The following is a 20,619-nucleotide window of genomic DNA, read 5'->3' on the forward strand; positions in this document are numbered from 1 at the left end:
CCTTCATCTGGCACTTGTTTTCCTTTATTATTCCTCAGAGATAGCAAAGACTCTGGCCTCAAATCTGTAAGTAGTTTTTGAACCTTGGGATGTGATACATCAAGGTCTGAACACCTGAAGTTATTTATTTGAAGAAGTTAAGTGATTCCTTGCTACTTTCTCCATAAGATAAAAGCTCAGTAGTTCCCTATGGGTAGCATTCAGTCTTTATGGTATCTATTCTGCTCTTTCCTGTCTTAAGCTAATGTTTCCTGTAGAAGAAGTGAGAATGGACTTCTCTTATCTTCCTCATGGAGGAACATATGTCTTGGTTTTATTTCCTTGCTTCAAACTTAGTAAAGAAAGTCTCCTTGTTATTTCTCTCATTTTTATGTGCCAAGATATTCTTAGAGATTTAACTTTATAGATACTACAATACTATGTTTTAAAGGCATATATGTATAATTATGTTAGTTTTTATTGTGATTTGCTACCATACTTTTTCTCATGTCCCTCTAGGTTTTTTTTTTTTTTTTTAGTTTATGGTTACTGCCTAGCCATAGTGTTTTATAGAATCCATTTTTTCCCCTTATTATTTATTTTCAAGACTGTACTGGAAATTCTAGCCTTTTGTGTCATTTCATTTTTTTAATGTTGACTGTTCTTTACACAACTTTATTTTTCTAATTAAAAAAAATGTATCATTGTAGAAAATTTAGAGCTCACTTATATATAACATGTAGAACCAAAATCATCTGCATTCTCACTATATCTGGTCATGGTCATAGCAACTATTTTGGCATATATATTTTAAAAATATGACTAATTTAAAAGTGGATTATATGGTCTATGAATTGCTTTTTTGTTACTTAACAATTCTGTGTGAGACAGTAAAACTTTTTTATGACAATAAAATCTGCAATACATTATCTATTGTATACATTTTTTAAATTAAAGTATACTTGACTTACAATGTGATATTAGTTTCATGTATATATCATGGTGATTTGGTTAATGTAGAATACTTTTTAGTGGCTGCGCAGTATACATTTTTCATCATATCCTAGTTTATTCTGCTACTGAAGATTTAAGTTATATCTGGCCTTTCTCTATGATAAAACTCTTATGCTAAATATTTGCTCACACACATTTTCCCCTTTAATATATTCCTAGTACTTAAAATTTTGCATCCAGAAGTACTGACAGAATTCTTTCCTGGAAGAATCCACCAGTGTACATTTCTGCCTGTAGTATATAAGAGTATCCTTGAACTTACATTCTTGGACAGCCCAATTTATTAGGAAGAAAATGATATCTCACTGTTTTAATTACATTTTTATTACTACTGAGGTAAATATTTTTTTCCTCATATTTATAGGCCACTTACTGCTTTCTTATGAGAATTGCGAATTTTTCATTTGAAGTTGTTACTTTTTCTTAATTAATAAGATAATTTATAATGAGATTGCAATTTTTTTTGTAGATGTTTTGGGTATATAAATAGGCAAGTCTATTCATCTTTTCATTTAGGAATCTTTTCTTTGTTTTTGGTGTTCTGCTCAGAAAGGCAGTCCTCAGGACGTGATTGAACCTCTCTTTTATGAACTTTTTTCTTTTCAGTCTCACTGGGTTTAGTCAGAATGTTATTTGGGTCAGATATATCTTTGTATTTAATTTGTAGGTACATACATATATGAATATATTCATGTCACGTGCTCTGAAGTGATATAGCCATTTTCTCCCCAAGGTTCTTGTTACTTCTGCATTGTCTGCCACTGCGGATTATTCATTCCTACTTTTACTTTATAAGAGATAAAATTTTTATGAGGAAGATTCATATTCTACTTTATCTGAATGTAAAAATTAGGAAAGGTCAAGACAGTTGAAGTGTTTTACCTGCTGTAACAGGTCTCTTAAGTTTTACAGTCTATATTGGGAAAGCACTAGCTATATATATATATTATCTTCATTGAATGTTGCTTTTATCTTCTTTATGGTTCAAATTGTTAGAACAATAGGCTGAATATGACATAAAACAGATAAATATAAGTTCATATACTTGTAACAAGGAACACTGTTAATTTTAGATAGGAAGGTCTAGTTCAGCAGCAGCATTTGAATAAACTAAATTTAGTGTGAGTTAGCCGTGGGACCTGTGAATTCAAGTGTTTAAGAGAGAATGGAAAAAAAAGAGAGAGAGCGAAAGGGCTTTAGGGCAGACACATGTATGAATCCTAGCTCTCCTGCTGATAACTGACTTTGGCCAAGTCGCTTCTCCAAGGTGCAGCTTTTGTAATTGTTATGTGGAGAAAGTGATAGGCTTACCATATAGGTTGCTGTGAAGATACGATGTAAAGCACTTGAAGCACTTAAAATAGTGCCTAGCAGATGCTAAGTATTCCATATGTATTATTTTTGTAAGCAGTCTTATGTAGCTAGCTGACAATATAATTTTAATATTAAAAAAGTACAATGTTATACATGGGTAATGACAGTTCAGCTCTTTTTTGTGCTCTTTAGGCCGCACCTGGCCACCATACTTTTTTTTTAGGGGAGTTACAGTCCTACAAAAGTCATAACGAAGAGAGTGATGAGGTCAGTGAAGGAAGTAGGATTAATGTTTTGTGATGAACACTTGAAAAACCTCTAACTGGTTATTCTTTTTGAGAGAAATCTATGGTGGGATAGGAGGATGGGCATAATATTTGAAGATCTGTATGTGGAAGAAGGATGGCCCAAAATTTTAACTAGGGCTCTGGGTGGAAGGTACATGAAGACAGATCTCAGCTCAGGCAAACATTTTCTGAATCCTTTAAATATAAGGTGCTCTTTTGGCAAATAATGAGATCTTTTTTTGGAAAGGTAGACATGTATGCTCAATGATTAGTTTGTTGAAATTTGTGGAGGGTTGAATTACATGACTTTTAAGATACCTTTCATCCCCAAAAGTCCTCAAGGCCTTGTGTCATCTTGTAGACATGGAGGGAAAGATATTATTAATATGTTAACCTCACAATGAGGACTTAAAAATACTCACTTGCTTCCAATTTATGGCAATAACAGATTTCAGACTATATTGCCCTAGGTTGGAATGATTGTTCAGAGTAAGACATTTTGCCAAATTTCATGCATTTAGTTTTATTCTTCTCTGTTTGGTACTGTTTATTCACTCATTCATTCATTCTCTACTGTGTGTCAAGTACTCTTGGGTTTTGGGAGACAAAAAGGTGATGTAACAGAGTTCAGTCATCCCATTCCCATTATCTTGCTTTCTTAAGTCTCTTCCTCTTGGAACTTTCACACGTATATTTAACAGGAGAATGGGCAAGAAAATTATGTTTGATATAATGAATGTTGTTATGACTGATTTGGAAGAGCATATGGATTTTCTAAATATATATTGAGAAATATCTGTAATGTTTTGATATAGGAAATAAATATATGAGAATAAAGAATAAATTTCTGTGTTTTAAAAGTATTTGAGATGAATAAAAAAACATTTCGAATAATGTTTTAGTTGTCAGTTTATAGGCATAAATAAGTATGGCAATTACATTTAGAAATTGCTGTAAGCATTTATTTAAAGTTAAAATTTAATATTTGTCAGCTTTATATATATATATATGCATAATATGCATCCACTCATACATGCATATGATAGCTATAAATTTGTTTTCACTAAGGCATTTAAAAATCAGCATAATTTCTTTTTAATAATCTAGTACACTATAAATTTGCCATGTGCATGCAATTGTAAAGTAAACTTTTAAATATACAATACTTAACTTTAACCTTAACTTATACATCTAATTAATTATAGTATGTAAAGAATAAATAGATTTACATTCCAAGTAGTTTTAATTAAGTTGTAAGTGACCTTGGTTTTAGTTTTGTTAAGTTGTTATTTTAGATTAAGTACCTGTAAATAATGAGTAAGTTTTTCTGAAAATGTAATTTATCTAATTCTCTGCAATGCAGCAACAATTTGCATAGCACATTTTTCTTGAGAGAAAAATAAATGTTAAATAAATACTGTCCTAATTTTCATGGTCATTTTCTTTTGTTGTTTAAGACTTTATTTTGGAATGTATGAATATTCAATAATTTTTTATGCCCACAAATCAAACTAAGAATAATTTACAGTGTTATAAATATCATGCTCTGCTTTATATAATTATTCTGATACTGAGTTCCACATGGACTATTAATTCAAAACTTTTCAGAATTACTCAGTTAGCATTTTCTTTTATCATACTATATTATTCTTTGTTTTCGGTATGCACATCTTTTTCATTTTATGTATAAATCTAGCTAAAGTTGCTTATTGTGTCAAAGGAAGACATTCCCTAAATTGAGTATCATTTTTCTCTGGATACCACATTTTCTATAGTGTATGGTGTATGCTGTTTATTACATACAGTAAAGATATAGGTACAACTCTTACGTTTTAAAATTTTATAACTAAAAATGGAAATACATGGATTTGCCTTAGTTAAATTTATGAAAATCAGAATGCCTCCTCTTTGCCATGGGGCTTTATTCCGTCACATGATATTCCAGTCTTCCTGCTATGCTTAGAATGCCAACCTAAGCAGATAATTTGTAAATTACCCTGTTTTATTACTAATGTGTTAGTTGCTCAGTCATGTCTGACTCCTCATGACCCCATGGACTGTAGCCTGCCAGGCTCCTCTGTCCATGGAATTCTCCAGGCAAGGATACTGAAGTGGGTTGCCATTCCCTTCTCCAGGGGATCGTCCTGACCCAGGGATCAACTCCAGGTCTCCTACGTTGCAGGTGGATTCTTTACCATCTGAGCCGCTAGGGAAGCCCATTTTAATACTAATGCCTAAGGTTATTCTGACTTCATAAAGTAAATTTATGGAGGTTTCTTTATTTTTCAAAAGGTTTCTTGAAGCAATTATTTCTTTCATGAAAGTTTGACATTAGTATGCTAATAAACTTATCTCACCTGGTATCTTTTATAGTTAGCAATTCATATTTTCTGGTTGGTTTATTCAGATTTTCTATTTCTTCTTAAATCCTTTGACAATTATATTTTTCTATGAAATTAGCCTTTTCATTAGCCACATATTCAAGCTTTATGCTCTAAAGTTATTCATAAATGTCTTCTTATTAAAAAAAATTTTTTTAGACCAACTTTTAGTTATGTTGCCCTAGTCTTTTTGTCTGTATTTTCTCATTTTTGATACAAGGTGTTTGCTTTCAAATAATCAGGTTTTAATTTTGCTGGTCTTTATTTTTTCTCACGTAAGTTTTGGCTTTTATTCATATAGCGGGTATCCATTTTAAATAATAAGACATCTGGTAGTTTCCCATCTTTAGATACAAAGGGTTTGAGACAAGCCTGATGTCCTTCTAGTTACAGCCAGTTATAACAGATATAATTGTTTCACAGTGGAAATGGGTTTCTTCTTTGAAATTTTTAACCTGTTTATGACTACTTGTTTTTAAATGCTATCGATAGTAATCATGATAGCATTTAAAATACTCTAAAAATAAAAAATGACATCAAGGACATTTATTGTATCTGCAAAATAAAATAGATCCCAATGAGAATATTAAAAGATATGTATATTTTATGACGTGGTAACTTGTACAGTTTGAAAATGACATCATATTGACCATTAATTTCCTCTTTTCATTACTCATTTTCTTCACAAAGATTTGTTAAGCATCTTTTTTTTTTATATGTAAGGCATTTTACTAGGTAGTTTTTATTTAAACCACAAGTGTATGGTCCTTTAACGTTACAAATATTTATCAGCAGTAGGAGAATCACCTTGATTGATAGAGCTTTAAAAGTTATTTATCCTTGAATCAGCTATCATCATTTTTTAAATTAATAAACTTTTTAAATTAATAAAACTTTTTAAATAGCAGCATTGTTTACAGAAAAATTGAGCAAAAAGGATAGAATGTTTCAATATACCTTCTTTTGTTCTGTTTCATAAATCCTTTTAATAGAAAACAACTGCTTTATTATTGCCTAGAAATTTGGTGCTTACTTGAAAGTCTTTTTTAATTTCATGGCTGCAGTCACCATCTGCAGTGATTTTGGAGCCCCCCCAAAATAAAGTCTGACACTGTTTCCACTGTTTCCCCGTCTATTTCCCATGAACTGATGGGACCAGATATCATGATCTTTGTTTTCTGAATGTTGAGCTTTAAGCCAACTTTTTCACTCTCCTCTTTCACTTTCATCAAGAGGCTTTTTAGCTCCTCTTCACTTTCTGCCATAAGGGTGGTGTCATCTGCATATCTGAGGTTATTGATATTTCTCCCGGCAATCTTGATTCCAGCTTGTGCTTCCTCCAGCCCAGAGTTTCTCATGATGTACTCTGCATATACTTTAAATAAGCAGGGTGACAATATCCAGCCTTGACGTGCTCCTTTTCCTATTTGGAACCAGTCTGTTGTTCCATGGCCAGTTCTAACTGTTGCTTCCTGACCTGCATATAGGTTTCTCAAGAGGCAGGTCAGGTGGTCTGGTATTCCCATCTCTTTCAGAATTTTCCACAGTTTATTGTGATCCACACAGTCAAAGGCTTTGGCATAGTCAATAAAGCAGAGGTAGATGTTTTTCTGGAACTCTCTTGCTTTTTCAATGATCCAGCGGATGTTGGCAATTTGATCTCTGGTTCCTCTGCCTTTTCTAAAACCAGCTTGAACATCTAGAAGGTCACGGTTCACGTATTGCTGAAGCCTGGCTTGGAGAATTTTGAGCATTACTATACTAGCATGTGAGATGGGTACAATTGTGCGGTAGTTTGAGCATTCTTTTGCATTGCCTTTCTTTGGGATTGGAATGAAAACTGACCATTTCCAGTCCTGTGGCCAATGCTGAGTTTTCCAAATTTGCTGGCATATTGAGTACAGCACTTTCACAGCATCATCTTTGAGGATATGAAATAGCTCCACTGGAATTCCATCACCTCCACTAGCTTTGTTCGTAGTGATGCTTTCTAAGGCCCACTTGACTTCACATTCCAGAATGTCTGGCTCTAGGTGAGTGATCACACCATCATGATTATCTTGGTCGTAAAGATCTTTTTTGTACAGTTCTTCTGTGCACTCTGTGTACTCCTCGGAAGGAAAGTTATGACCATCCTAGATAACATATTCAAAAGCAGAGACATTACTTTGCCAACAAAGGTCCGTCTAGTCAAGGCTATGGTTTTTCCAATAGTCATGTATGGATGTGAGAGTTGGACTGTGAAGAAGGCTGAGCACCGAAGAATTGATGCATTTGAACTGTGGTGTTGGAGAAGACTCTTGAGAGTCCCTTGGACTGCAAGGAGATCCAACTAGTCCATTCTGGAGATCAGCCCTGGGATTTCTTGGGAAGGAATGATGCTAAAGCTGAAACTCCAGTACTTTGGCCACCTCATGCAAAGAGTTAACTCATTGGAAAAGACTTTGATGCTGGGAGGGATTGGGGGCAGGAGGAGAAGGGGACGACCGAGGATGAGATGGCTGGATGGCATCACCGACTCGATGGACGTAAGTCTGAGTGAACTCTGGGAGTTGGTGATGGACAGGGAGGCCTGGCGTGCTGCGATTCATGGGGTTGCAAAGAGTTGGACACGACTGAGCGACTGAAGTGAACTGAACTGAACTGAAAGTCTTTATCACGTTGTTCTGTATTACCTACTTCTGAGTAAACTTAAGTTCCTGTGTTGATTTTGTTGACTGTCATTTTTAGTTTAAGGTTTGTTCATATGTTTTAAAATTTTAATTCTTATGCTGATGTTGATTTGTAGGATCTTCCCTCTACATTCCCCTTCCTCCCCATCTTAGATTGCTGTAGAAGGTGTGGCCCCAAATCTCTTCTTGATGGTAGTTCTTTTCAGGCCCTTCTCATGAACAGGGGAGCTCTGTGCCCATGCTCTGGCTTCACCTAAGTCCCCTGGCTCTGCTTCCCACATTGTTTGCAGCATTTTTCATCTAGATTATCTCCCAGGAGCCAGGCTTCTGGCCTTGCTATCCAAAACTGGAGCTCAGCTTGTCACTTTTACCCTACTCAGTGCTTTACTTTTTTTGCTCGATTTATGGTCCAGAGAGATATTTTTCTATTTTTAAGTTTGAGGTATCTTTTAGGTTTTTCCCTTTTTCTGTCTTGCCAGAGAAGGTACATTCAAGTGTGAATTTTGTGCCATACTTTCTTTTTCATCTTAATTGCTAATACTTGTTATCAGAAGGCAGCCTCCTTCCTGTGTTAAGTGTAAAAGGGAGATTTTTTTTTCAAAATAATTTTAAGAAGAAATTTAAATGTAAAACATACTGTATTTTTTTAAAAAGAGAAATGACTGTGGTTATCCTTTAAGATCATCATTATTATTTATTGTGACAAACTGTTTAAGGGTTTTTTTTTATTTATGAGCATTCTACAATTTGAAAATAGTAGACGAAATTCAATATATAGAAAGTCAGTTGTACTGTCAGAATCCATGACCAATAAACACTTTTTCAGCTGTTCTTTCTACTTAGGGTTAAAATGGAAATCTTAAGTTTGCTCAAGACAATGTAAAATTAATCGTGATGGTTTTGTTGTTTTAATAAGAATAACTAATACTTGTAGCCTTTACAAGTATTTTGATAATTTTAACAAAACATTCCCAGGAACTCATTGTTCCTTACTTTATTATTTTTATTGTTGTTTAGTGGCTAAGTCACTAGGCTGTGTCTGATTCTTTGTGACCCCATGGACTGTAACCCACCAGGCTCCTCTGTTCATGGGATTTCTTTCCCAGGCAAGAATACCGGAGTGGGTTGCCATTTCCTTCTCCATGGACATTATTATTTAGCTTTATTTTGTTATTTTAAAAGAATCTATTTCTCTACTTTTGGCTGTGCTGTGTCTTCGTTGCTGCGGGGGCTTTTCTCTAGTTGCTGGCTGCGGGGTTAGCTCCTCGTTGCAGTGCACGGGTTTCTCGTTTTGGTGAGTTCTCTTGTTGCAGAGCGCAGGCTTTAGGGCTCTGTGGCTTCAGTAATTGTGGCATGCGGGCGCTAGACCACAAGCTCAGTAGCTGGTACATGAGCTTAGTTGCTTCTAGGCATGTGGGATCTTCCTGGACCAGGGATCAAATCTGTGTCTCCTGCATTGGCAGGTAGACTCTTTACCGCTGAGCCACCAAGGAAGCCCTATTTTGGTACTTTTAACCCTGTGTCTTGTTTGTATGGGTACTTTGTTCTCATAAATTTATTGCTTATGCATTTTATATATTAACTAATACCCAGGAAAAGTGATATGTTCTATAATATTCCTGGGGACTCAATTTCTGTGTAGAGAGTTTAGTGTCTTACAAATCCTCCAGATAGAAAGTTCCTCTAATAAATGCTGTGATTTTCCTTGTCTCTGCCAGTAAGGAAAGAGGCTGAACATTATTCCCTGTGTATTACCATGAAACATAATAAATAAGTCTCATACCAACATTAAATGTATATTTGAGGAGTTACAGGTATTGCTTTCTGTGAAAATGTTAAATTGCTTTTAATGTACAATTAAATAAGCTTACTTGGAGAGTAATACTTTATTCACTTGCTCCATTTTGTAAATCTAGTCATTTAAATGCTCAAGCAAATTTTTAATTTCTGTTTGCAAGCTGCTGTTCCTTTCTCTAACTAGCTTAGTTCAAAGTGCCATCATGGCTCTTCTGTTAATACTTAGAATACAATGTATTTTCCACATTTTCTGCATCTCTGTACCTCTCCAGTTAGATATTAGGATAATAGATTTACTTATTAACTCAAATGATTAAATTGTTAAACATTTATTGCCATTCGAACTGATAATTATAATGTTGTTAAAGGTTCTGAAATAGTTTTTCAGTGGTCAGATTTTTTAGAAAATGCTGTGTTAGTCTGATTCCTGTGTGGTTACACTGTACTTGATTAGAAAAGAAAAGGTCTTTCATTTGAAAAATAAGATTTGGTAGAGGAAAAAAGTTTATTCCTTGGTCTTTGTACCATTAGTTATCAGCTGATTTGTCAACATGATAAGGGGTTTTTTGGTTTATATAATTTCTTGTGTTCATTCCAAATAATGGCAATTTGTGAAAACCTATTTTATTTATTGTTAGTGATTCTTTTTACCCTTAATGGACAAAAAGTTAAAAAACAATGGTTAAACCAGAATTTGGTTTGTATTATCTAAAAATAAACCTTCATCTGATTAGGTAATATATGTTTATTATTGTAGAAAATTTGGAAAAGACAAAAATGAAAAATGTGCAATTTAGTGATATTCTTTCAGCATTTCTCTCATGCATATTTTTATGGATGAGATAATTTGTGTAAAAAACAGAATTTAATGAAATAAAAAATAAAGACAATTGTCAAGAGCAAACTAGATATCCTTCAGTAGGGAAATAGATGAATAAATTGTGGTATATCCATATGATGGAATAGCATTCAGTGATTAAAGAAAATGAGCCTGCAAGCCATGATTAGTGCTAAGTGAAAGAAGTCAATCAGAAAAGGGTGTGCACTGTATGATTCCAACTAAGTGACATTGTGGAAAAGGCAAAACTCTGGATATGGTCAAAAGATAAGTAGTTACCAGGGTTTGGGGAGGAAGAACAAAGGGATGGGGCACAGGGGATTTTTAGGGCCGTGGACTCCTCTGTTATGATAGTATAATGATGGGTACATGTAGGCATCATATATTTGCCAAAACTTGTAGAATATACAACACAAAAAGTAAATAAACTCTATGTAAAACTATGAGCTTTAAAGAAAATCTAATTTGGTAGTCATTGTGATACAACTAGACATAAATTTTGCTGTATAAAAATATTCTATCTAGATCTCAGCAGAGTGTTTTACAATAGAATCAAAGCCCAGTGCTGTCTTTTTGTGCTGATTGAAATATTCTATTTGTTATTTAATGCAGTAGTCACTGGCCTCGTCTCTTGACATGTGGTTAATGTGACTGAGGAGAATTAAAAAGGATGCCGTTTTGAAGAGTATTTAACTTTACTATTGATATTAAAATTCTTCCTAGTCAGAGCAGTGCAGTTGAATATACCTCAGTATCAGTGTTACTGACTCTTCATTTAGCACTTTGTGATGTTTTGAGGTTCTGGTTCTATGTTCAGTTCGATTCAGTACTTTATCTTGAGGTTCTATGTTCAGTTCGATTCAGTACTTTATCTTGAGAACAGTGGAGGGCAATTGAAAATTTGTTGTCAAGGGATGGACAGAAGACAGTGAACGTTGATCAGACCTATGTTTCATAAAATTGTCATTGTTCTGTGCTCTGTGTCATTTGGATACATGTGCAAAAACCATTTAGGAAGCCCTTTGAGTGTTATAGGCAATAACTGGGAGTTTAAGACAGACAAGGAGAAAGGGTTAAAATCTGTTTAGTAATTGAGAGAACGTGAGAGTGGATTGGATGATAGGGTTAGAGTTGGGTGTGATGGGGTAAAGAGGTGGTAAGAATGCATTTTAGCTTTTGACTTGTGTAACTGGAAGGATGGCAGTCCATTCGTGGAAATAAGAGCAAGTATAAAACAGTGAAGTATGTGGAAAACTGAGAGATAGTTTTGGGCATATGTGGAATTGTCGGAGGTCTTAAGACTTCCAAGTGGGAGAGGACAACTGGGCATTTAGATACATGAAGTTCAGCGTAGAGATCTGGGAAGGGTGTGTAAATTTATGAGTTATCAGTGTATGCGTGCTAATGGGAGTTTAAGGCTCGTATGTGAGCAGTTAAGGAAAGAACAAGGAGTGGAAGTAAGAGAAAGCCTGGGATTAAACCTTAAGGAGCTCCAATGTGTAATAGTCAAAGTGAACCTGAGGAGAAGATAGGAATTTAACGGTCAGAGTGATAGGATACATATCAAAAGAATGGTGTGTCAAGGATATCAAAGGAAAAGTGTGTTTCAAGAAGGATAAGGAATGATATATGGAGGAAGATCAAGGAAGATGGACCCAGAATAATATTCATTGTCTTTGTCAAATCTGTGAATGAGGATCCTTTGAACAGAATGAATAATAATAGATAAGAGATCTGCAGTGGAAAACATTTGCATAGATATATCTTATTTTTACTTTCTTTTTCTTGTTCTACTCTTTTTGTGTGTGTTTGAAAATGTATAGATTAAAATTGAACTCAGCCTTCTAAATATGATTCAGTTAATGTAGTATCCTTTGAGATGCTAAATGGGGTTTTTGAGATACAATATTCCAATTACTACAGTAAATTTTCCCCTAGCCTTCATTGCGTTTAAAAAAATCCATATTGACTTGGTAAATAACCAACCTCCCTGGCTACAGTCCATGGGGTTGCAGAGTTGGACACCACTGAGCAACTAACACACACACACACACACACACACACACACACACTGTCTTTTCTGGATTTTTCTTAGGAATTTATTTGTGGGATATTTCTTCATCTTGTAGAAGCACGCAGGAGCTTTTTCTATTTGAATATTTATCGTTGTTGATTTTACATGTGGGTTCTGTAATTGTGGAGTTTCATATTTACCTCTGTTCCTTTTCCTTTGGTCTGGCAGATTATATCAGACTATTTAGAAAATCTCAAAATGTTGATTCTATCATGAGCCGTATTAATACTTGAGTAAATTTGATTTAATATGTCTTCTAGTTTATATATCATAAAATTTTGAACAGGACAAAGCCATGGTCAATCTTCTTTTTTTAATTTTCTTTTTTTTATATTAAACTTGTAAATTTTGTATTGGTATATAGCCAATTAACAAGGTTGTGATAGTTTCAGGTGGACAGCAAAGGGACTCAATCATACATGTACACATATCCATTCTCCCCCAAATTCCCTCCCATCCAGGCTTTCACAGAACATTGAGCAGAGGTTCCCTGCGCTAAGCCATAGGTTCTTGTTGGTTAACTATTTTTTAAGATTGATTGATTGATTTAATTTTTGGGCTGTGGTGCTTTGTTGTTTTGCAAGGGCTTTCTTAGTGGGCCTTGCCTTCTCTTGTTGCGGAGCATGGACTCTAGAGTGTGGGCTCAGGAGTTGCGGCTCCCAGGCTGTAGAGCACGGGCTCCATAGTTGTAGTGCAAAGACTTAGTTGCTCTGAGGCAAGTGGGATTTTCTTGGACCAGGCATCAAATCCATGTCCCTTGCATTGCAAGGCAGATCTTATGCACTGGACCACCACAGAAGCCAGGTTATCCATTTTGAATATAGCAGTGTGCACCTGTCTATCACCATGGCCAGTTTTTGAAGAACAGCTTTAGAGGGTAGACTCCATATTGTGGTTAATTCCGTAATCCACTTAACTGTATTGTTGTACCTCATTCACGTGAATACATTATGCCTAATGTGCATCACTAGCTGTTTCTCAGAATGCCCATTGACTATTTGATAGGGCGAATCAGTTCAGTTCAGTCACTCAGTCTTGTCCGACTCTTTGCGACCCCGTGAACTGCAGTACTCCAGGCTTCCCTGTCCTTCAACAACTCCCGGAAGTTGCTCAAACTCGTGTCCACCGAGGTGGTGATCCATCCAAGCATCTCCTCTGTCATCCCCTTCTCCTCCTGCCTTCAATCTTTCCCAGCATCAGAGTCTTTTCCAATGAGTCATTTCTTCACCGGGAGAAGGGAGACTGATTGGTCTTTATTTTGAAAGTGATTTTTTTGGGAACTTCAGATAGACTTATTTTTGACTTTTAATGAATTCCTTAATATTGACTAGATGGAAACAGAATGGAACTGACAAACCTTTTAAAAACCTGAGTTTTATTTGCTTTAAAGCTGTTTTAGTGATTAAATACTTTGTCTAACATTTTTTGACTAACCTGAGAAATAGGATTCAAACAGGACATTAACATGACCAGAACCTTTTACTTGGAAATAATGTTTTGCATGAAAATCTTTCAGTAAACCCATAAGGCAAGTATGTTTATCATGTTTATTCTGGGGTTTCACAAACCCTCAGCATATCTCTGCATACCCTAGTTCTTGAAGAGGTTTGTAGTTCTTATTTAGCCCCATGATAACTTTTTTTCTTACAAGTTTTCCCAAGATTTGTAGTATAATTTTCCATGGTATATTATTTAAAGATTTTCATGACTTTATGTTTTGCTTTCATGATAATATAATGTTTCTGATTTATTTGATACTGTGTTGGGGATATGGCATCCACTATAGCTTTGTTCCTGTTGGAATAAAAATGATATAAGTCAGAATATGGTGGAAAGTGGGAATTGCCTTTCCTGAGAGATTCACAAACTACATTCATCTGTTAAAAGTGTAAGAAACAAAGAAGTAATGCTGCTTTAAAGTTAGTCTGTACATGTTCTGAAATTTACTTTTGACTTTTCAGGAATGTAGTGTGTTGGTTAATTTTTCTTATTGTTTCCATTATTTTAGTCTAATGAGGAGGTACTTTAATTTGGTCATCTAATTTAATAAAAAAAGGAATTATGATAACAGTGAGATCTCTGAACACCTTTATCTGTTGATAAATTATTTAATAGATAATGTTGGCTTTAGCAGAATCTACCAGGAATAGAATATTACTTGTCTGTTCCTATTGTGTCTGTTCCTTTAAATCTCATATCTTTAACTTACAGCCAGAGTAGTAAAACTTGTCTTTTTATTGTTTGAGAGCTGTATTTTTTTTTTTAACTCTGTAGTTGATGCCTTCTTCTCTACCCATAGCTAACTTTCCTACCCCCCTGCCTTTTTTTTTTTTTTTCCAATTTGATAGCTTCTGGAACTTGTTTGCAATGATGCAGACAGCTGTACCTTTATAAACAGCTAGTCTCAGTGCCAGATTAGTTTGTAGTGCAAATCTTGAATGAGAACTGCACCTGCTCTCAGTGTAGATGAAAATGGCAAATGTTAGGAAAAGCAGAATTTGGGATTGCTTTAAATCTGATGGCAGCTGATCTCAGAATTCTGCTGGGGATTCTTCACTGGGTTAGGGAAGTCCTGCTATTCAGAGCAAAACAGCTTTCTTGTCTTTTTGGTAGATCTACAGATGTGTTATTTTTAAGAAATATTAATAACATGTTCTATGTGCTGTGATTTTATACCTGAGATATTTTATCTAGAAGTTATCTTCCAATTACACTGGTGGTTTCCTAAAATTATGTTGGACTAAAAATTTCTGAATCTAATTTTTCATATGTCAACATTATATTTCAAATTAAATAACCTTGAGTAGCTGGGAATATATATCAGAGTAACTGCTCCAGTAAATCACATTCTTATGGGGAAATGGTCTCAATTTAAGAATTAACACAGTCTCTGAAAGTTGGTAGGATATAAAGACATTTCATGGTGTCTGTAGAGAGCATTTCCTGATACAATTTGTTTGGAGTACCAGGGGAAATTAACTCTGTAGGTATGTGTTACATTTATGGTTTTTGAATTTCTTATTTTTTAATATCACCATTACCTTAAGCATGAGGTTGGCTTGTGTCTTAACAGTCAGTCAAAACCTACTTAAAATCCTTATCAGGAAATTTATATTTAATCTTTATCTTTAATATTTCCAACTCAAACTACCGCACAATTGCACTCATCTCACATGCTAGTAAAGTAATGCTCAAAATTCTCCAAGGCAGGCTTCAGCAATATGTGAACCGTGAACTCCCTGATGTTCAAGCTGGTTTTAGAAAAGGCAGAGGAACCAGAGATCAAATTGCCAACATCCACTGGATCATTGAAAAAGCAAGAGAATTCCAGAAAAACATCTATTTCTGCTTTATTGACTATGCCAAAGCCTTTGACTGTGATCACAATAAACTGTGGAAAATTCTGAAAGAGATGGGAATACCAGACCACCTGACCTGCCTCTTGAGAAATCTGTATGCAGGTCAGGAAGCAACAGTTAGAACTGGACGTGGAACAACAGACTGGTTCCAAATAGGAAAAGGAATACGTCAAGGCTGGATAGTGTCACCCTGCTTATTTAATTTATATGCAGAGTACATCATGAGAAACGCTGGACTGAAGAAACACAAGCTGGAATCAAGATTGCCGGGAGAAATATCAATAACCTCAGATATGCAGATGACACCACCCTTATGGCAGAAAGTGAAGAGGAACTAAAAAGCCTCTTGATGAAAGTGAGAGGAAAGCGAAAAAGTTGGCTTAAAGCTCAACATTCAGAAAATTAAGATCATGGCATCTGGTCCCACCAGTTCATGGGAAATAGATGGGGAAACAGTAGAAACAGTGTCAGACTTTATTTGGGGGGGCTCCAAAATCACTGCAGATGGTGACTGCAGCCATGAAATTAAAAGACACTTACTCCTTGGAAGAAAAGTTATGACCAACCTAGATAGCATGTTCAAAAGCAGAGACATTACTTTGCCAACTAAGGTCCATCTAGTCAAGGCTATAGTTTTTCCTATGGTCATATATGGATGTGAGAGTTGGACTGTGAAGAAGGCTGAGCACCGAAGAATTGATGCTTTTGAAGTGTGGTGTCGGAGAAGACTCTTGAGAGTCCCTTGGACTACAAGGAGATCCAACCAGTCCATTCTGAAGGAGATCAACCCTGGGATTTCTTTGGAAGGAATGATGCTGAAGCTGAACTTCCAGTACTTTGGCCACCTCATGCGAAGAGTTGACTCATTGGAAAAGACTCTGATGCTGGGAAGGATTGGGGACAGGAGGAGAAGGGGATGACAGAGGATGAGATGGCTGGATGGCATCACCAACTCGATGAATGTGAGTCTGAGTGAACTCCGGGAGATGGTGATGGACAGGGAGGCCTGGCGTGCTGCGATTCATGGGGTTGCAAAGAGTCCGACACGACTGAGCGACTGAACTGAACTGAACTGAAGCAGTTTATTGGTTACTTTTAGTATTATAAGTCATTTTGTTTCATAATTTTAAAAAATAGCTTCTTCGATTATAGTACACATACCATATAGTTCTCTCACTTAAAGTATATAAATCAGTAATTTTTAGTATATTCTTACTACCATCACCATGGTCAACTTTAAAGCATTTACAAAACCTCAGAAAGAAATCCTGAACCTTTAGCTATTTATTTTCTCTACTCCCTCCTGACCCCGCCCCCTTGCCCCAACCCCCAAGTCCTGAACAACCACTAGCTTACTGTCTAGTAGAGATTTCCCTATTTAAGACATATCATATTAATGGAATCATAATATGTGACCTTTTACGACTAGCTTGTTTCACTTAGCAAAGCGTTCTGAAGGTTCATCCATGTTGTATACTACTTCATTGCTTTTTATGCCTTAGTATTTTCCGTTGTGTGAATATACTGCTTTTTGTTTATCCATGCATGAGTTGATGGACATTTGGGTTATTCCTACCTTTTGGCTATGTTAATAGCCCTATTTATGTGCAAGTTTTTGTTTGGATAAGTTTTAAATTCTTTTGGGTATATACCTAGGGATGGAATTGCTGAGTCATATTGTAATTGTATGTTTAACTTACTGAGGAACCAGAAAACTGTTTTTCACAATGGCTACACAACTTAGTATTCCTTCAAAGTATGAGAATTCTAGTTTTCTCTGCATCCTTGCCAACACATTATTTTCCATTAAAAAATTATTCTTTCCAGTGGCTCTTCTTTGCATTTCTTTAGTGACTACTGATGTTGAGTATCTTTTAATGTGCTTGTTGGTCATTTATCGATTTTCCTTGGATAAATTCAGATCCTTGGCTCATTTTTTCATTGGTTACCTTTTTATTAGTAGTAAGAACTGTTTATGTATTCTGGATACAAGTCCTTTCACAGATATATGATTGGCAAATATTTTATCCCATCCCGTGAGTTGTTTTATTCACTTTGTTGATGGTGTCCTTTAAGCAGAAGATTCTTATTTTTAGGAAGTCCAGATTATCTGTGTTTTCTTGTGTTTCTCATGCTTTTGGTGTCATGTATAAGAATCCCTTACCAAATCTGAACCCATTAAGATTTACTTCAGTAAAGAGTTCATAAGTTTGTATGTTAAATGTAGATAACTGATCCATTTCAATTTAATTTTCATGTGTGGTATAAGAGTCCAACTTCAATTTATTTCATATGGGGCTAGCCAGTTGCCCCATCATTTGTTGAAAAGACTGATCTTTCCTCACTGAACGGTCTTGGTGTGCTTTTTGAAAACTTCGCTTATTTATTAGTTCTAATACTATTTTAGTATGTTCTTTAGTATTTTCCACATAGAGAAAATTTAGTATTTTCTATTTTCCAACTATTTCTACAAGTAGAAATAGCTATACCTTTTCATTTTCAATCTGCGTGTTTTCTGCTTCTTTTTCTTACCTAATTGCCCTGATTTGAACCTCCAATACAATGTTCAGTAGAAGTCACAAATGCTCTTTTGTCTTGTTTCTATTCTTACTGGGAAAGCCAGTGTTTCACCATTAAGTATGATGTTAACTGTGGGATTTTTATAGATGCTCCTTATCAGGTTATGGAAGTTCCTTTCTGGTCTTAGCTCATTGATTGTTTTTATCACAAAAGGATGTTGGATTTTATCAAATGGTTTTTCTGCATCTGTTGAGCTAACCATGTGATTTTTGCTTTTTTATTCTATTGCTATGATATAATATATAAATGATTTTCTTATCTTGAACTAACCTTATATTCCTGAAATAAATCTCACATTGTCATGGTATATACATTTTTCATAAATTGCTAGATCTGATCTGGGTTGCTTGTATTTCCGAGGCTTTTGTGTCTATATTGCTAAGAAATACTCATCTGTAGTTTTCTTTTGATGTATTTGTCTGGTTGTGGGGTCAGAGTAGTACCAATCTCATAAAATGAATTGTGAAGTATTCTTTCCTCTTCTGTTTTTTGGAAGTGTTTGTGAGGAATTGGTTTTAACTTTTAAAATGCTTTGTAGAATTCACCATTGAAGCTATCTGGACCTGGGTTTTTCTTTGTGGGTAGTTTTTGATTACTAATTCAGTTTTCACTTGTTTTAGATCTTATTCAGACTGTCTTGACTTAGTTTTGGTAGTCTATGTCTTTCTAGGAAGTTGTCCATTTCTTCTAGTTCCACCTACAAGGCTTGTTATTGTTATTTGCGTGTTGGTTTAGTGGCCAGCTGGATTATTTCAGTGTAGACATTTCTTTCTCATTCCACAGTGTTTAGTTTCTGATGGTATTCCTTGTGGAGACACATCTGTGAGTTTACCTGAAGTCACTTTGGGACAAAGGTAGTGTTAGCCGAACCCTTTTTCCCGCTTTCCCTGACCCCACTCAGCCATTAATCTTTACTGATTACCAGCTGACCATTCTGTTGTTTGCAAAAATGCCCTGGGCCCTAAATGGTTCTATGAACTAATCAATAAATTTATGACCACTTTGAAGGACTAATTCCAAAGGTTAGTGTTGATATTTATTCTCACCCCAAGAGGGGTCCTCCCAATTGTGTCTTTTCTCAGTTCTCTTCTGCAACTTGGTTGTTGAATCTGTGAATCTTCTAATTGTGGTTTACCACAATTATGCTGTTTTTGAGATAGCTCTTTGGATTCAACTTCATGGCCTTGGTTATCCCAAGAGAAACCAATTATAAGAAACTTTTGGTCTGTGATTTAGAGTTTTATATATGAATCTTAATTATTTTAACAGTTGGATCATGCTGTTTAATTATATAGGGCTTCTCTGGTGACTCAGTGATAAAGATACACCTGCAATACTGGAGACCAGGGTTTGATCTCTGGGTTGGGAAGATCCCCTGGAGAAGGAAGTGGAAACCCACTCCAATATTCTTGCCTGGGAAATCCCATATAATTGCAGATAGCTTTATAAAACTGAAAGCTCCTTAGCAATATGAAGAGTTTTTTTTTTTTTCTTTCCTAAGTTATTATTTTTTACAATTCTTTTCTAAATATTTTTTAGGTTCTTCTGTGTTAATTTAGCTTCATTGCTCTGTTGAATAGATGTTAATAACTTGAAAACATTGATTTTGAGGTAACAGTTTGTTTTGACTTTCTTCTTCTTATAAGCTGTTTGAGCTGCTGGGACCTGATGGACTTGAACTTATTGAGAAACTCCTCCAGAACAGAATTACAATTGTGGACAGATTTCTTAATTCTTCAAATGATCACAAGTTGCAGGCTCTTCAAGGTAAGAAAGTAATCAGTGGTAATTTTACTTTAAAGGAAAAACTCGTTGTTTAGCAATTTTTTAATACAATTATACTTTTAATATTCTTTGGTTATATAACTTACTGATAACATTCTCTCAAGTAGATTTTAGATATGGCAGATTATGAAATAATTATCAATGCCCTAAATAGGGTTTTATGTCAGAGAGTCTATCTATGTTTCAGTATGGCAGAAGATTTGGAAAGACAAAAAAAGAATTAAAGCAACTACATATAATGCTTAGGGTCAAATAGTGTTACAATTTATAACCACATTTTTTATTTTGAAAAATTTCAGACCTCAGTAATGGTACAAGGATAGTATAATAACTACTCACATACTCTTCATGTAGATTTACCAGTCATTAACATTTTGCTTCCATACCCACCCCTTATCTTTCTCACACACTCACACAAACACACACAAATACAAACACACACAAACACACATGTGCAGGTGTATGCATAAATGAACTCATACATGTTCAGAGTTAAAATTTTTGCTAAACAATAGGAAGTTGCACACATCATAATATTT

The 20,619-nt window shown here is 35.1% G+C and overlaps 1 protein-coding gene across 1 annotated transcript in view; it reads left to right on the forward strand.

Annotated features, from left to right (window-relative positions):
• The window catches only part of ASCC3 (activating signal cointegrator 1 complex subunit 3), a 345,247-nt gene that overhangs the window by 48,249 nt on the left and 276,379 nt on the right, over nt 1–20,619 (forward strand). The window contains exon 5 of the mRNA XM_018053127.1: nt 19,942–20,062. Coding sequence (XP_017908616.1) covers nt 19,942–20,062 — 121 coding nt within the window. The remainder of the gene's footprint in view (nt 1–19,941; nt 20,063–20,619) is intronic.

This window comes from Capra hircus, chromosome 9 (assembly GCF_001704415.2).
Source record: "Capra hircus breed San Clemente chromosome 9, ASM170441v1, whole genome shotgun sequence".
Lineage (NCBI taxonomy): Eukaryota > Metazoa > Chordata > Mammalia > Artiodactyla > Bovidae > Capra > Capra hircus.